We start from the raw sequence: 16,181 nt of genomic DNA, 5'->3' as shown, positions 1-16,181 counted from the left end.
AGAAATGCATATCGCCATTTACATTATGGATTGGACCCATATATAATATTATAGATTTTATATCAAATTTATAAATTATAGATTATAGAGACTTGTGTATTATTTAGTGTTGGCATGTGCTGTATGTAAACTGAAACTATATGGCAGTAAATCACTAATGGTTAAGGACACACATGAAGCTTTTATTAAATTGTAATTTCATTACATTTTATTTTCCAGCCATCCACTGCCCCAGCATTGAGGGCACCTTGTCAGATCACATGACCTACCGCCTGCTTTCTGGTAGGTCGGGAGAGTTTGGTTCTATGGTGATGCTGGAATGCTCAACAGGGTACTATTTGGGTGTAGGCCGTCGAACTCTTCGCTGCCTTGCCAACGGGACCTGGGAGGGGTCAGATGACCCAGCTGCATGCAAGAGTAAGCATTTCTACAAACATGAACACCCTACATGAACACATTACTATCCTATGCAAAAGAAATCTCAACTGGTAGACTAAATGTAATAGCTACATAGCCTATTCCAAATATTTAACAAATACCAGCCTGTCCAAGAGCAGCAACGCAACATCCGTGTCTGCCCTCAGTCCCTTCTCTTCTGTCAGCGTTCTCCAACAAGGAAAGGCTACACCAATGGTTATTTGTGTCTGTCCTTGCTGTCGATCACTTTCCTTTTTTGACGATGAAGCAATGGAGTTGTGTCATCTCTGTTCAATCTCAATTCAAGTTGCTTTATTGGCATGACTGCACACAATACAACATCGCCAACAAATATTAACACAAAGTATGCAATCAAAATAAACTCTCTCCACAGGACCCTGGTTTGCTCCCCCCTTCAGCTCTGGTAATGCTGGTTGGAATAAAGTTCTTCACAACTGGTGCTCCAGCATGGAAATGTCAACACAAACACCAGATTTAAAAACTCCAGAGTACTGCAGATAGTAGCGTAATCAGAATTGTGTGAATTCATTTAGCCAGGGCTTGATTGTAATGGACGTTCATTTATATGTAAAAGTCCTGCACTCCAGCTTTAATATATACCGGTGTATATATATGTTTTATGCGCTTGTTCTATTGGCACTCAGGGTGACATATAACTTTTATATACATTTATGAGTCTACACAGACCTAAAGCCATATATAAGATTTTATTACAGTAAATGTTTCGCACTCCCTTGTACATATTTGCGTTGTAGGGACTGCCACAACCTGTCATGAATAAGTTATCAAAACAGCGTACCCACCCTGGCACAAGCAAAACAGCTGGAAAAGTCTGAGAAAGTTATTGCTCTGATGGATTTGCTTCTTTTGTGCCAAGAAAGCATGTGCTTTTCAGTTAGTTTGAGAGGAAGCATGGCCGTGTATAGTACTGGCTGCCACAGGTAGGTTTGATAGTCGGAAAGGGACAGCTTGACAGGGAGCTACTTTCTGTGTGAGCCTGTGTATGTTTCTCTATTTCCCTTACTACTTCTTTTATTTTAAAGTCTTACCAGGGTTATCTCAACCACTGCATATTGGTTTGGGACTGTGATAATTATTTTAAACAAAAAAATTAAATCTATCTTACATTATAACAGTGTTTTTTAAATTTTATTTAAAAACATTTTAATATTTTTTCATGATCCAGTATTTGAGTTGACCTACCTAACACTGCAGCAGCTCCGAGGGATTTGGCAATGTAACAGAAGTGTCTATTCTTCAAGTTGGCCAATGGTTTAGAAACAGTGTCTCCAAGGATATTAAGGGGGAAAGATCTTATATCTTCTGACCTAAATCTAATTCAGCAGGTATTGTATTGGAAAACTACATTTACAGTGTTTAAATTCAGTCTATGAAGACTTGGCAACATAACCCATTTCAAATTCTGATTTTCGAAAACACAGAAAATATAACTGTACCAGTTTCCCCATAATGCTATGTAATATCTAATTTCCAGTGTCTTTTTGTAACAACATGATCTTATCATATTTATGCTATTATTTAGTCATCTCCTGTGGTGAGCTTCCTTCTCCACCCTTTGGGACCAAACTGGGGACGTTGACTACATTTGGAGCAACTGCAATCTTCATGTGTAACCACGGTTACACACTGGTCGGGTCTCATGTCAGAGAGTGTGGCGCTAACGGGCTTTGGAGTGGAACGGAGACCAGGTGTCTAGGTAAGACTGATCAAACATGTAAAGATGTGCATTGTGTTGTGGTCTATCCTAACCAACTTTGGGATAAATATATTGATATCAATTTTATTTATATAGCACACTTAAAACAACCAAGGTTGACCAAGGTGCTTCACAGGTTAAAATACAACAACAAGACACTACTTATACAGTAAAAGTACAGCAATTACATACAGTACATTATAATATAGAGTATACGATATATAGTGATATTAAAATTGCCAGGAATAATAAAAGACTTAACTCGAAGGAAATGCCAAAGAAGAGACATGTTTTTATAGTGATTTAAAACGTTAGAGAGTTGGGGCAGTTCTGATATGGAGTGGCAGGTTGTTCCACAGGTTAGGGGCAGCTACACTAAAGGCTCGATCGCGTCTGGTTTTAAGTCTGCTTCTGGGTACATCCAGGAGGAGGAGATTGGTGGATCTCAGCACTCTAGCTGCAGTATGAACGTGAAGAAGCTCTGTTAAGTACAATGCAGCCAATCCATTAAGGCATTTAAAAGTAAGATTTTAAAATCAATCCTGTAATGAACAGGAAACCAGTGGAGGGAGCGCAACACAGGTGTGATGTGGTCCCTCTTCTTCTTTCCTGTCAGGAGGCGGGCAGCAGCATTTTGGACTAACTGCAGGCGCTGAGTAGATGACTTGTCTAAGCCTACATATAAGGAGTTGCAATAGTCAAGGCGGGAAGTTATAAAGGCATTAATCACCCTCTCCAAAATGTTTGGAGGGAGATAGGTCTTTACCTTGGCTATAGTTCTCAACTGGAAAAAGCAGGATCTAACAGTGGCGGATATCTGTTTATCAAATTTAAACGCACTATCCAATACAACACCAAGACTCCTCACAGTTGAGCAGTTGTTTGAAGTTAAAGGGCAGCGAGAATCTACATCAAGCAGTTCAGGGTGTCCAAACACTATGATCTCTGTCTTGTCTCCGTTTAGGTTGAGGAAGTTTAGGTTCATCTAGGTGATGATGTCCTTCATACAGTCAAGCAGGGGCTGCAGTGAGCCCTCTGTTTTTACATTCAGGGGCAAATAAATTTGAATATCGTCTGTAAAACAGTGGAAAGAGACCTCATACCTCTCAAAAATGGAGGCCAGGGGCAGCATATACAAAGAAAATAAGAAGGGGCCTAAGACAGAACCTTGAGGGTCACCACAGGTAAATGGGGCTGTCTCAGAGGAATAACCACCAAGGTGGACAGAGAAGCTCCTATCTTTTAGATGAAAGTGCAGTACCTTTGATTCCCACACAATTTTCCAACCGTGACAAGAGGATTGAGTGGTCAACAGTGTCAAAGGCAGCAGTGAGGTCTAAGAACACTAGGACGGCAGAGACTCCTGAGTCAACAGTTAAAATCAGGTCATTAAAACTCTTAAAAGTGCCATTTCAGTGCTGTGACGGGGTTTGAAGCCAGACTGGAACTTTTCATAAACATTATTAATTAAAAATGTTTGCAACTTTCTCCAGGACTTTAGATAAGAAAGACATTTTAGAGAGGGGCCTGAAGTTAGAGAGAACAGAGGGGTCGAGATTTTCCTTTTTTAGCAGGGGCTGTACAACAGTGCGTTTAAAGGAGGACGGAACATAACCAGAGACAAGACAGGTATTTATCAATGACAAAATACATGGTCCAACGGTATCAAAGACTTCTCTAATCAGACGAGAGAGAATGCTGTGACAATTTGTGAGCCGCAGATGATGGACCACCTCAGATAGGGAGGAGATTGAGATGGGCTCAAACTGATCTAGAACCGTAAGGCACATAGGAGGAACAGAGGGATCATGGTCAGAGGATGTGGTTACAGAAGATCGAAGAGCAAAAATCTTCTCAACAAATAATTTTAGGAAAGAGAGGTGTAGGTGTAATAGGAGCAGAGTTTCGGGGATTTGTAATGGTGTTAAACATATTAAAAAGAACCTGTCGCCTGTGATAGTTGTTGGTGACCAGCTTAGAAATAAAATCAGATTTTGCAGATTTTACAGCTCTCTGATAGTCAGATAGATATTGCTGTAGGATTTCATATGACACTCTGAGTTTCTTTCTTCCACCTTCTCTCAGCTTGCAGACATGCACGTCTGAGCGCACGGGTGGAGTCATTCAACCAGGGCTCTGAAAGTGCTTTAGTGCGTTTCATCCTCAAAGGAGCTACAGAGTCCAAGATGTTTGTGCAGGTTGAATTAAAAAGAGTAATAAGTTCATCAGCACCAGTAGCATCACCTCCATCCAAGTTATAGAGCACAGAGTCTTTGAAAGCAGCAGAGAACTGTGCCGGGGTTTGACTGTTAATTACATGACGGCAGTGTGCAAAAGGAGATTTGACCACAAAACATGGGACTGTAATCGTAAATAAGACATCTGAAATACATACGTTACAGATTTCATTTACATGAACACGTAAGCCATGAGACAGCACTTGGGTCTAATGTGTGTCCCTTTTCATGCGTTGGGCCAGACACTGATTGAGTGAGATTAAGAGTTAAGAAGATTTAAGAAGTCTTTAACAAGTCTTTAATTTAAGTTTGCTAACACAGCATACATGTAAATTAAAGTCACCACAAATTATGAAATGGTCACAGTTTAACCTGACACCTGCTATAAAATCAGCAAACTCGGAGAAGAGGCGTTAAATTAGCAAAGCTAATCAATAATAGTTACACAAGAAATTCAACATTTTGAATGGTGTGAACCATCGAAACCAGAAGAGAGGGCAAGTTCACTGGGAATAAAATGTTGTAAGCTGTTATGAAATAAAATCAAAGTTTTGTAATCAGCTTGCATTAAAGATCTCTTGTATCATTTATTTTTTTCATTTCTGCATAAAATCCAATTTGATTAGTGCCTTGTTTCAACGGTCAGACTGGCTGTAATGCCAATTTAAAGGGCCATTATGTACAAAATAAAAATACATAAAATGTGATTAAAAATCATTCTGTTTGTCTGCTGTAAGCCGTGGTATCACTAGATTCCACAGTCATAGAGAGACTCTAAGCCGTGTGTAGTACTTGTTACGTGTCATGAACTTTCGTAAAGGCCATTTTTAATGGAAATGTGTAAACTTATGTACTTAGGCTTCATTAATAAATATGGTTGTGACAGGTGCCTAGGTAAGGTCCATGAAAATTAGACCAGCAAGTGAGATAAACTGTGCACATGCTTCAGTAACTCAAATGATATGCTACTGAGACATGTTATTACTTAAAACATTAAGCTCTGACCAGAGATGATTAATCCTGATTTTACATGCACACTCTACTCCAGTGATTCAGCCTTGGAGTTACAGGCCTGAGTAAGAAGCTATATGCAGATGCCCATTTCATGTGATGAATGTATAAATCAAGGCATGTCCACATTCACATTATTATTCTGAGATTACGATGCTAACAAGGGCAGGTAAAATATACCTAAACTCCATCAAGCTCATAGAAATGGAGTGTAACAAGACAGTTCTGTCTAATATCAGACAAAGATGTGGGTTTTATTTGGTTCAAATAGCTGTACTGCATTTCTCAACACAGACTGCAAATTCACTGGGTTCGTATTAAGACTGAAAAGTTATCATCACATCAAGTCACATCAGGATGTTGTTTATTACATGTGGAAAAAGTGACCAACCTTGAAAGTTTGATTGAAGTCAAGCTATGTGAAGGTCTTTCCCAAGAGGTGTTGCATTTTGCAAGTGCTGTATTATACTGTATTGTTCCACTTTTAAGTCTATTTTTAAAAGATTACCCCTCTACACCCCCCAAAATATATGTTTAGGGCTTCCATCAGTCTCACGCTTGTTTAAAAGTAACATAATAAAAAAAAAGTTTATAATGAATAGATCATATGGTCAGTGATGTTGACACTGGCACACATTAATGTTAAGGTTCCACAATCTTTTTATATACATAATCTGATTTTATGGAATTTTATTCAGAATTTATTGAAGAGATTTGTCTCTTTAAAAAAGCAGAACATCTGTTCCTCACAATTTTGGAAAGGCTATAATTTGTAGCATTTCAGTGTGGAATATTTGACACATTCCTCTGTGTATTCTGTTGGCTCAAATATTGATGGCACAATAAATCACAATTTGCTTCAGAAAAACTCTTAGACATGTTAACTGCTGTAAACTGTTTTGGTATTCATGATAAAACCTTCTTTATCTGGTGTGTCCTAATGATTTTATAAAATTAGACTGAACAAAGAAAATAAAAAAGGAAAGACAGAAAGAAAGAAATAAAGAAAGAAATCCAAAGACTTCTGCAAAATAATCAATGTTCTAGATGCCTGTTTTTACAGCATTAATCATCATTCACGAAAGTGTATAAAATCGTTTGAGAAATGTGAAATACATCAAAATGTACTGGGCCTCAGTTATTGACTTCATGAGGCCCAGAAACATGAAGCAAGGGATTGACTGAAATGCGGGTGATTGGTCTCTTAATAGTTGTAATGGTATTGAATACAATTCAATGATTCTCCACACCTAAGCTCTCAAGATGTGTCCTGCAATTTATGTGCTCAAGTTTTACGAAATCATGAAATTATGTGGTACTTCAAGGCCACTTTAACAGACTTTTAGTGCATCTGTAATTGCTGCATGGTTAGGCCGCAGTCATGGAGCTGTGCTGTCTTTGTATATTGATTTGCAGATGGGCTGATGACATCACTCCCCCGACATTCAGAAGTTTAAGTACTGAGACAGCGCCTGTAAATCACTTGGCAATCTAACTGTTGTCTTTTAAGGTCGTAACTACGGGAACAGTGAACCAACACTGATGACTTTAAAGCCCGAGATAGGGAAAGTGAGGAAGAAGGAGAAGAAGTTTTTTGTCCTTATACTGCATTAATCTCATTTCATTTCTTCCTATTCTAGCTGGTCACTGTGACTCTCCAGATCCTATAGTCAATGGCCACATTAGTGGAGATGGCTCTAGTTACCGTGACACAGTGGTGTACCAGTGCATGTTAGGATATCGTCTAATGGGCACATCAGTCAGAATCTGTCAGCAAGACCATCGGTGGTCTGGAACAACACCCGTCTGCGTCCGTAAGTACTTTATAAAACTAAAACCATTGTAGTTCATCTCTAAGTATAATAATATAATTATTTATCACTCTTTCTTTTAATATGACAAGCTAAAAAGAATGTCCTATACAAAGGAAGTCCATTGCACACAAGAGTCTTAGCCTTTCTGGGTTTAAATTGTTCTTTTAATGACTTTTCCTGCAGCATCTATATGTTCCAGCAAAACGTTTAAAATATCACAAAATATCTAGTGGAAAATACAACAATGCTGCACATGATACTTTTCTCCACACCTCACACTTCTCATCATACTTCTCTCTACTCCCTCAGCTATCACTTGTGGTCACCCTGGAAACCCAGCCAACGGGCGAACCAATGGCAGCGAGTTCAACCTCAATGATGTTGTCAACTTCACCTGTAACAGAGGTTACATCCTCAGTGGAAATGCTCGTGCCCAGTGCCGACTCAATGGACAGTGGAGCAGCCCCCTACCTGTCTGCAAAGGTCACAGACGCACATCTTAACACAGAGTCACTTAAAAACCCATGTAAATCCCTGTAAATGCTTTATTTAAATCCACTATTCAGATCAGAATGTATAGGAGACAGCAAGATAAGATGGTGTTGGCTTTCGGTTTACCTCTGGTATTTGTTATCTTCATCCCTAGTTGCTCCAGAGGCGTGTGGCCTCTCAACAGGGCCAGCCCTGACAGTGTTGGAGCCCTTGGCGAGATATTATATTAATTATATAAAGAGAAACGCTAAATTCACTAAATTCATGCTGCAGTTGAAAATTCAAAATATTTTAAAAAGTATAGAACATAATGCAGTAAGACTCTCAGGCATTCTGTTGCTGTTGCTTTTAAATATGTTTTCTCCTATAGAAAATAAAATAAAAGAATAAAGTCCAAAATAAAGTCCCTGCTGAGTCAACACACATGATTTAGTCTTCCCTCCCCTTTTCTATCTTTTGTTTGGCTAAGTAACCTCTTTAAATGTGCAGAACTGGCACCTTTTCACCTCAATGATAAATTAATTCATTTTAATTCAGTTACAAACTCCTGAACTTTAATAGCTCCTGTGTTTCAGCAGGTTTTCTGCTCATGTTCACAACATTCTGCACATTCAGAATCTATCCCACATATCTGTGTTCCTGACATGTCAAGAAAAAAAGTTGTAATATTTTGAGACTAATGTCATCATTTAGTTATTGCTCGGCTAATACAGTAAGAACGTATGACAGACACAGAACTGGAAGGGACAGGCAGGTTAAAAAACTAACTGAAAACAACCACAGCATGTTGACTTTAGCACATCTGATAAAATGCAGCTCACTGTCCCAAAGAGAGCAAGGTTGTGCTTGAGTTGTTACATTTTTCTATTGCAAATCTACCAGCTATGTTACTACTCTGCCGCTCACAACGAGAGGTAGGTGCCTTTGTTACAATCTCGGCATACTCTGTTGTCGCATCAGCTGGGAGGAGTGGGTTCACACCGAGTTGAAAATTGTCTCTTGCAGTGCCCCCGGTATTTTGTACCCTAGGCAAGCACCTATGTCACCTTTGCCAAGGGCCTCTGACATATATAGTAGTTGTGAGTCACATTGGATAATTGTTAAAAGTAGTTGTGCGCACACGCATTGGCATTGTGGTGGATGGCTGTGGTAGACATTTCTAGTGCCCTCACCTTTGTTTTCACTTTCAGATAATTTCACTGAGGTCGCCAGCTCCTTAGGTCCTAGCAGTTGGCGAGTAAATTGTCATCATAACCAAATGGAATCATTGCCACAGTGACAAAAATTAGCATGTATTCAGTATTTGTTGGCCCGATTTGCTTCTAGCTACATTATGTCAACTGGAACATTTTTGGCCAAATCTGCTGCCAACAGACTGTAAAATTGAGAAGTGAATAATTGTAGCTTAAACACACACTTACCATTAAGCTGTATTCAGCTACATTCAGTGTGGGGTGTGTGTGTGTGTGTGTGTGTGTGTGTGTGTGTGTGTGTGTGTGTGTGTGTCTAAATAGACTCAAAAATTCATATGTGCACACACACACACAGCTGGATACATGTCCAGAGACACGTTCTCCTCCTCTGCTAACCATGCGTGGTCGTTACACTACAAGCCTCCCAACACCTCCGTGAGTGTAACAGTTATGATAGTAAAACAGACACACACACACTGGTATTCTGCACAGTCATGTCAGCAGATCAATATGACATAGCTGCTCATGGGTTTTCCATTGAAGTGATTCATCCTCACTTACTTGCTTTTTTCATCTCCCTCACTATTTCTGTCTCATCCCTGTATCCCTCTCTCTCCCTCCCAGCAGCAGCTGTCAATTATGAGACTGAAACTTTCTTTGTTCCCATAGGGTGCCAGACACACACACACACATATCCATGTCCCCCATGGACTTGAATTTGAGTGAATGTCAGTCTCCCCTGTGACATGTGGAAAATAAAACTCCACTCTTATTAGACTGGCATCCACCCAGAGAGCAGGACAGAGTCTAAGGGACCTGAGGAAAGAATAGAGAACAAAGAAGTACTCTAGAAAACAGTTTAGCAGAAGACCTGAACAGATCAACAAGGACAAAAGTACCCAACCCCGTCCTGTGTTCTGGTGGCTGTTCTGAGCAAGTTTTAGTTAAGTGTGACTGATCCACACTGTTATTTGAGTGTGACATTTCTGAACTGTACAGTACCTTCAAAAAGTCCCACAATGGAAAAAGTACATCTGCCATATGTACTTTCTGCAAACATTCCCAAAATGCAACTTTTAAAAAACAACAGTCATACTACAGTACACTTGTCAGCAGTAGTATTTCAATACTAGTTCTTTTGTGCAGTCCGTACCCATATGTATCCATGTAAACCATTTGGGCCTAAACAACGTGAAGAAAAATTCCTATCTATATAATAAAAACTGTTTAAATAGGTTCCAACAGTGGCTTCTGCTCTCTTCTGCAGTGGTGAACTGTTCTGACCCCGGCCATGTGGAGAATGGCGTGCGCCAGTCTGGACTACGTTACCCAGAAGTCTTCAGCTATGGCGTAACTGTGGCAATCCACTGCAAACGAGGCTTCTATCTCCTGGGTTCTGCGCTCCTCACATGCCAGCATGATGGACGATGGGACCGACCAATCCCTCACTGCCTAGGTATGGATGAACAAATACAAGCAGTTTGAGGATTACTTGAATAGAGAGAAACAATGTCAATACAAGTTTTGGAGACAAGTGTGATGGAAGCAGAGCACCAACAAGCAATAAAATTACATTCATACGCCTATAATGCAAATGTTTGTCCTATTGTGAGAAGTTACAACTTTATGGAATTCAGCAAAAGAATTTTTAGTACACATAGGTAGCTGGATTTCTATTTATTTTTCATTGTATTCGTCAGGAAAAGTGATTTGTAGAGCGAAATGGCTGGAAGAGCCACTGGGAGGAAGATGAGGGGCGAATGAGAAACTGAGAGAATAGGAGAGGGTTCAAGGGAGGAAATGGGAGGGAAGTAATCATAAAAGGAGGACGAGAGTATGAAAGAAAGAGGCTTAAAGTGTGTGTGTGTGTGTGTGTGTGTGTGTGTGTGTGTGTGTGTGTGTGTGTGTGTGTTTGTGTGTTCGGAAAAGGTGAGCATCTCTCAGGGCAATAGGCATTCTTGTCAGAGAGCTACCATAGCTGATAGAAACATAGAGATTAAACTAGAGAGCGATAGAGAGGATGAGTCTGATTCAGAGTTGGAGAGAGATCCAGAGAGAGGCGAACAGGGCCGCAAAATGAGGACACAGGAACAGAGAGGTGGAGATGAGGAGTCAGACAGAGAAGGAGAGAGGGGTAGACATCGGTGAAATTCTGGTGTCTGTGCATCAACCATTACATTCGAGAAACAAAGTCTTATCGGAAAATTGGGGGGAGAGGGGTGACGACTGAGGGGCAAGGAGAGGATGGAGCAATACAATTTGGGGGTAAGGGGAGATATCGGAGGGCCAGTCATTTGGCAGAAATTGAAAATCGAGAGCAGTTTCATATCTGTGCCCTCCAGAAACCTGTGCTCTGTAAAATGTCGATTTTTCCAAAATTGAAGCAAAAGCTAGAAGTTTTTTTTTGACTGATGTCTGTTGCTTTGACTTTTTCTACCTGAAGGGAATATAATTTGAGCCCTTTCACTTACTCGGACAATTCAATTAAACTCAATTAAAAATAAGTGTTACTGTCGTGACTTTATACTGCCATACAGTGTAAGCAAAGCAGTATGGGTTATGTTTAGTCATGTGTCTATGTAAATTATATTGCAAAATTACAACTGTTACAAAAAGCGAGTGCCTAGGTTTTAGCACCCATACCACATAACTGCAATGTCCTCGGTTTGATTCCAGCAGGAGACCTTTGTTGCATGTTCTATCCTTCTCCTGCTGTCTCTCTCTCTCCCTACATTTACGGTCTCTACATCAAATAAAGGATTAAAGCTGTAAGCAAAGGAAACCTACCGTGTAACAGTAGTTGATATTACATTTGTAAAATGATTGTCTTGTAAATTCTCATTTTGTAGACATCACAAGTTTGTCAAACTCAAATAAAAAAAAGATAAGATAAAAACTCTTTTGTTTTCTCATTCACAAAAACAACAGACACTTAAAAACAGACACGAAAACAACAGACACTTGCGTTTATCCCACCCCTCACCCTCTCCCTCTAGCTGCCTCCTGCAATGACCCAGCTGAATCATGTAATGCAGTAGCATCTGGAATCTATAGCTGGACACAATTTTACACACCAACACCCCCCCACCCCCCCTTCTCTCTCCCCCTGTCGTTCCATCTCTCACTGTCTCTGCAGCTATTTCCTGTGGTGACCCGGGTGTACCCCCTAATGCAGTAGTATCTGGAACCCACAGTTGGACATACGGTTCAGTGCTGCAGTACTCTTGTCTGCCTGGAGGAATGCTAGTGGGCAATGCTACTCGCCACTGCCAGGAGGACGGCACATGGAGTGGAGCACCACCGTACTGCACTGGTAAAGGCACACTGGTCGATAAAGCAGAGAATGTACAGTGTTTTTTTTTTTTTTAGATTGTTGGCAACATGCTGGCTGTCTGGTTAACAGTGTTTCTAAATCTTAAGCAATAATCCAGCAATCGCACCCATTTAAATCAACATCTATACTGAGACTGCCAATAGGAAAGTGTGCTTCATGAAATTACAAGAATTCCCATAAAAGTTATGGGTGAGTTTACAAGATGATGCTATATATAGATGCTATACATCAGGCCACATAAATACAAACAAAAACTACTGAATAACAACAACAACCAAAAGACACTGCTCAAAATCAAAACTCTGTGACGCAAGGGAACTAAAGTCACAGAGTTTAGTTTAGTAGTGAGTAAGAGCTGTCTAAAAATATCATCCCATCAGGTGCAACAAGAGTTTGCCATATCACACAAGCAAGTCAGTATGAAAATGTCTTCAGGGTGTTGTTGCTCCAGCATAACACACGGAATAATGTCACCTTTAGCCTACACTGCTCTATATGACAATAAAGGGTTCTAACTATAATCGACAGGTAAATATGATTGACAGTCCAGGGTCCCTGTGAGTTTCAGAATTTCATAAAAAGATCAGCACTCACTTCTCAACTGGATTTGCTTTTGATATGGACTGTAAACAGATAATGACAGTGGTAGACTTTCAATAAGGCCAGTGCATACTATAGCTGAAGGTTATTCCTCATGAATCTAGGCACATGAGAATGTGTTACACGACAGGACTTTGCCCATTTACATAGTGCAAACTGTTGCGAGCTGCTCATATCTTTGATTAAAATGACCTACTTTCTAGCTTACTGACAACTAGGCACTCTATTACTATGCTGTCCTTTCATGGCATCGTCTTTGCTCCACAAAAAAAAAAAAAACTTTACATAAGACACAAGAGAGAAAGCTGTTCAATATTTTCAACACTTTTTTAAACAGCGTAATACAAAAACCGAGTGCCCAGTGTGTAAGAAACGAGAAACGAGGTGACAGAGTGCTGGTTTACTGCTCAGGTTGTAAGTGCTCCTCTACAGTAGGCTTACGCAGATCCCACAACACTACAACTGATCATTTCCAAACCCAGCGTCAACTGTCTCAACGGCTGAAATGCAATAAGCTTACTCTGCTGGCCCCAAAACAGAGCGCTCAACAGGGTAGAATCCATCCTGCAGACCTCATTGAGATGCAAGACGCTGCATTTGGAGCTGTACCCTGTTAAACTCACAAATCCCTACCGATGGAATTTAAGCTGCTAAAACTGTGACACGCTCAGTGCTTTTAATGCTAGAACAAGTTGGTATAGCCTAAATGCAAAGTACAGTTCTACAAAGTCTGGGTATCTGCGTGTACTGTATATGTGTGTCACAAGACCGAGTAGGCAAAATTTGTGAGGCTATGAGATGACTAATATATATTTTTGTTAATGTTATTGGCCTGTAGCATGAAGGCAGTCATATACTTTTAGCATGGTGGCCACAGTGACAGACAACCTCCGATCCCTGTTTTTTACCATTTAGTTACATAAAATCACTAAACCCTATTAGGAGACTAATGGACATCCGTTGAATACACCTGCTGTTTCACAGCAGGATACATTAACTGTATCAAGTGCATTTCGAATTTCATGTGGTTAAGTGTGTTTCTATTTTTGTGTCTCATCAGTTCAGGACTGCATAGGGGTCCTTGGTTGCTTCGGTGGTGTGCATGTGCCTGTCTTTTGGTGTGTGTTTGGTACATTAACTTTATGTCTCTGTTCTCGCTATAGGTGTAAGTCCAGGAGTCTGTGGAGACCCAGGGATGCCTCCCCACGGTGCCCGTCTGGGAGGGGAAGAATTTAAAACCAAGAGCCTGCTGCGTTTCAGCTGTGAGGCGGGATATAGTCTGATTGGCTCAGCCGAGAGGACCTGCCTTCACAACTGCACCTGGAGCGGCACGCAGCCTGTCTGTCAAGGTGCGCAAGCTTACATGACTCCTTTAAAAGATGAAACAAAAGCCATTAGACGCAGCAAACAAATCACATTTGTTTATCATAGAGATATCATTGCATCATCATAGCACTTGGTTCTGTAGTATTTTATATCAAAGCAGTGGATTTCTGCTGGAGTCAAAATAGATATTTGGTTGTTGTGCACAGTATTCTATTTATGTGCACCTTGATTGACCCTGTTTTATAGTAAGAGACTGCTGCTTGCTTTATACAATGCACTTGGATTTTTGCTTGCTGAGCAAATGTTATGTGCATATGTCTGTTTAGAAAACATCATACATTTTGATACCAAGTTATCTCTGTCTCAATTCAGGTTAACTTTGGGTCCCAACCTAGATTCTGTAAAACATTGCTGTAAAAATAAACATTGCTGTAAAATTAGTGCAGATTTTGTATAAACCCACAGTGTATTTGTGGCATATGGACTTAATTATTCAGCATTTTATGTGAAAATAAATCAGTTCAGCCTCCAAAGTTGAACAGCTTAATCTTCTCTTCTTCAGAGAATACAGTAGCATCAGGCTACTTGGCATGCTACTGACAAGCAACTAATCCATTACCAAATATAGTTTGAAGCATGTTACATACATTGTACATTATACACATACTTTATATTGTGTAAGTAAAGCCTACAAGTTGCTTTTACATGCATTTATTGAGATGGATTTAATTCATAAAATTAAGTAGAAGTAAGTAAATATGTATTGTTAAATGTAGTATACGTTTAAATTAAGCTACACACGACACAAAAATCAATCATTTATAGTACCTTTTGGCATTAGTGGTGAACTAATATGTTGACAAAATTTACATCATTTAACAAAAAAAAAATTGTTCATGTCATGTAAGAGGTTTGTGGAAGTAGATGTTTGTAGAAAAAAAGCATGGATATTCAATGTTTATGTGTGTGTGCAATGATATCTGATATCTGTGTGGCCCAGATACAAAGGATTGAAGTGTGTCACTCCTCACTAACTGAACTGGATCTTCCATAGCACTATGGTAATAAAGTGCGTGCTATACAATAACAGCTTTCAAAGACACTCTTTAAACCATTGGGGGTTTAGGGGAAATTAAAGTGGGTCCCCATGGTGCTATAGTGACACTGGAATCCATAGCTGCTGCCTGTGTTACTTTTCCTGTTCACCACTACCGTATGTTGTAGGCTGAATAAAACACTGCTGACATTAACTCCATTGTCTGACGCAGATTTTAGATTCAGTTAGATAGATAGGCTGTTATAGCAGTAATTTGAGTGGATAGGGGGAGAAAGAGTGAGTCATGCAGTTTCAGAGTACTATATTATATTATTGTGACCGAAAACACTACAACTATACTAAATATAGAATGCTAAAAGGCCACACTGACTTAAAGGACGAAAATCAGATCATGAACAAATAAATGTGGCTGTGAAATGGCAACATTTGTTCAAGAATTTGCTGATTTATAAAAAAAAAAAGCTAGTTTTAATAGAAATGTGTATTATGATTCTCCTTCATAACAGCAATCTATGTTTTCAGATCGTATTCCATTTTGGAAAAAAATCTTGCAACCCTCTCCTGAAACTACAAGTACAAGACACTGAAACAGTGCTGTGAACTATATTAAGCAGTAGTCCACCTATAGTATGACAATTAAGTACTGAATTTTACTGTTGTTTGCCTACATGTACTAAATCCCAAATGTCAAAATCTAGCCCTCTACTCGCACACCTTAGAGGTGTGTGTCTGTTTGTGTGTGTGTGTGTGTGTGTGTGTGTGTGTGCACCAGTGTCTGAGTGTTTGAGTAACACTAATTATTTATGTCTGTCTACAGTTGTTTTTCATTAAGCTAAAAGTGGTTAAACGCTGATTCAGAAAGAATGAGACATCTATCACTGAGACACAAACACAAAGAAATCCATACACACGTCCATACGACCACACACACATACACAAACTGGTGGACACACCATGTATAC

General features: G+C 39.7%; 1 protein-coding gene across 1 annotated transcript in view; it reads left to right on the top strand.

Annotated features, from left to right (window-relative positions):
- The window catches only part of LOC119890634 (CUB and sushi domain-containing protein 1-like), a 156,344-nt gene that overhangs the window by 115,412 nt on the left and 24,751 nt on the right, over nucleotides 1–16,181 (top strand). The window contains exons 42-48 of the mRNA XM_038701984.1: nucleotides 220–417; nucleotides 1,982–2,155; nucleotides 7,044–7,217; nucleotides 7,527–7,700; nucleotides 10,170–10,358; nucleotides 12,039–12,215; nucleotides 14,000–14,185. Coding sequence (XP_038557912.1) covers nucleotides 220–417; nucleotides 1,982–2,155; nucleotides 7,044–7,217; nucleotides 7,527–7,700; nucleotides 10,170–10,358; nucleotides 12,039–12,215; nucleotides 14,000–14,185 — 1,272 coding nt within the window. The remainder of the gene's footprint in view (nucleotides 1–219; nucleotides 418–1,981; nucleotides 2,156–7,043; nucleotides 7,218–7,526; nucleotides 7,701–10,169; nucleotides 10,359–12,038; nucleotides 12,216–13,999; nucleotides 14,186–16,181) is intronic.

Source organism: Micropterus salmoides, unplaced genomic scaffold, assembly GCF_014851395.1.
Source record: "Micropterus salmoides isolate LMB-PRFRI ecotype aquatic unplaced genomic scaffold, ASM1485139v1 Ms_hic_scaffold_6, whole genome shotgun sequence".
NCBI lineage: Eukaryota > Metazoa > Chordata > Actinopteri > Centrarchiformes > Centrarchidae > Micropterus > Micropterus salmoides.
This window is presented reverse-complemented; position numbering and strand designations above follow the sequence as displayed.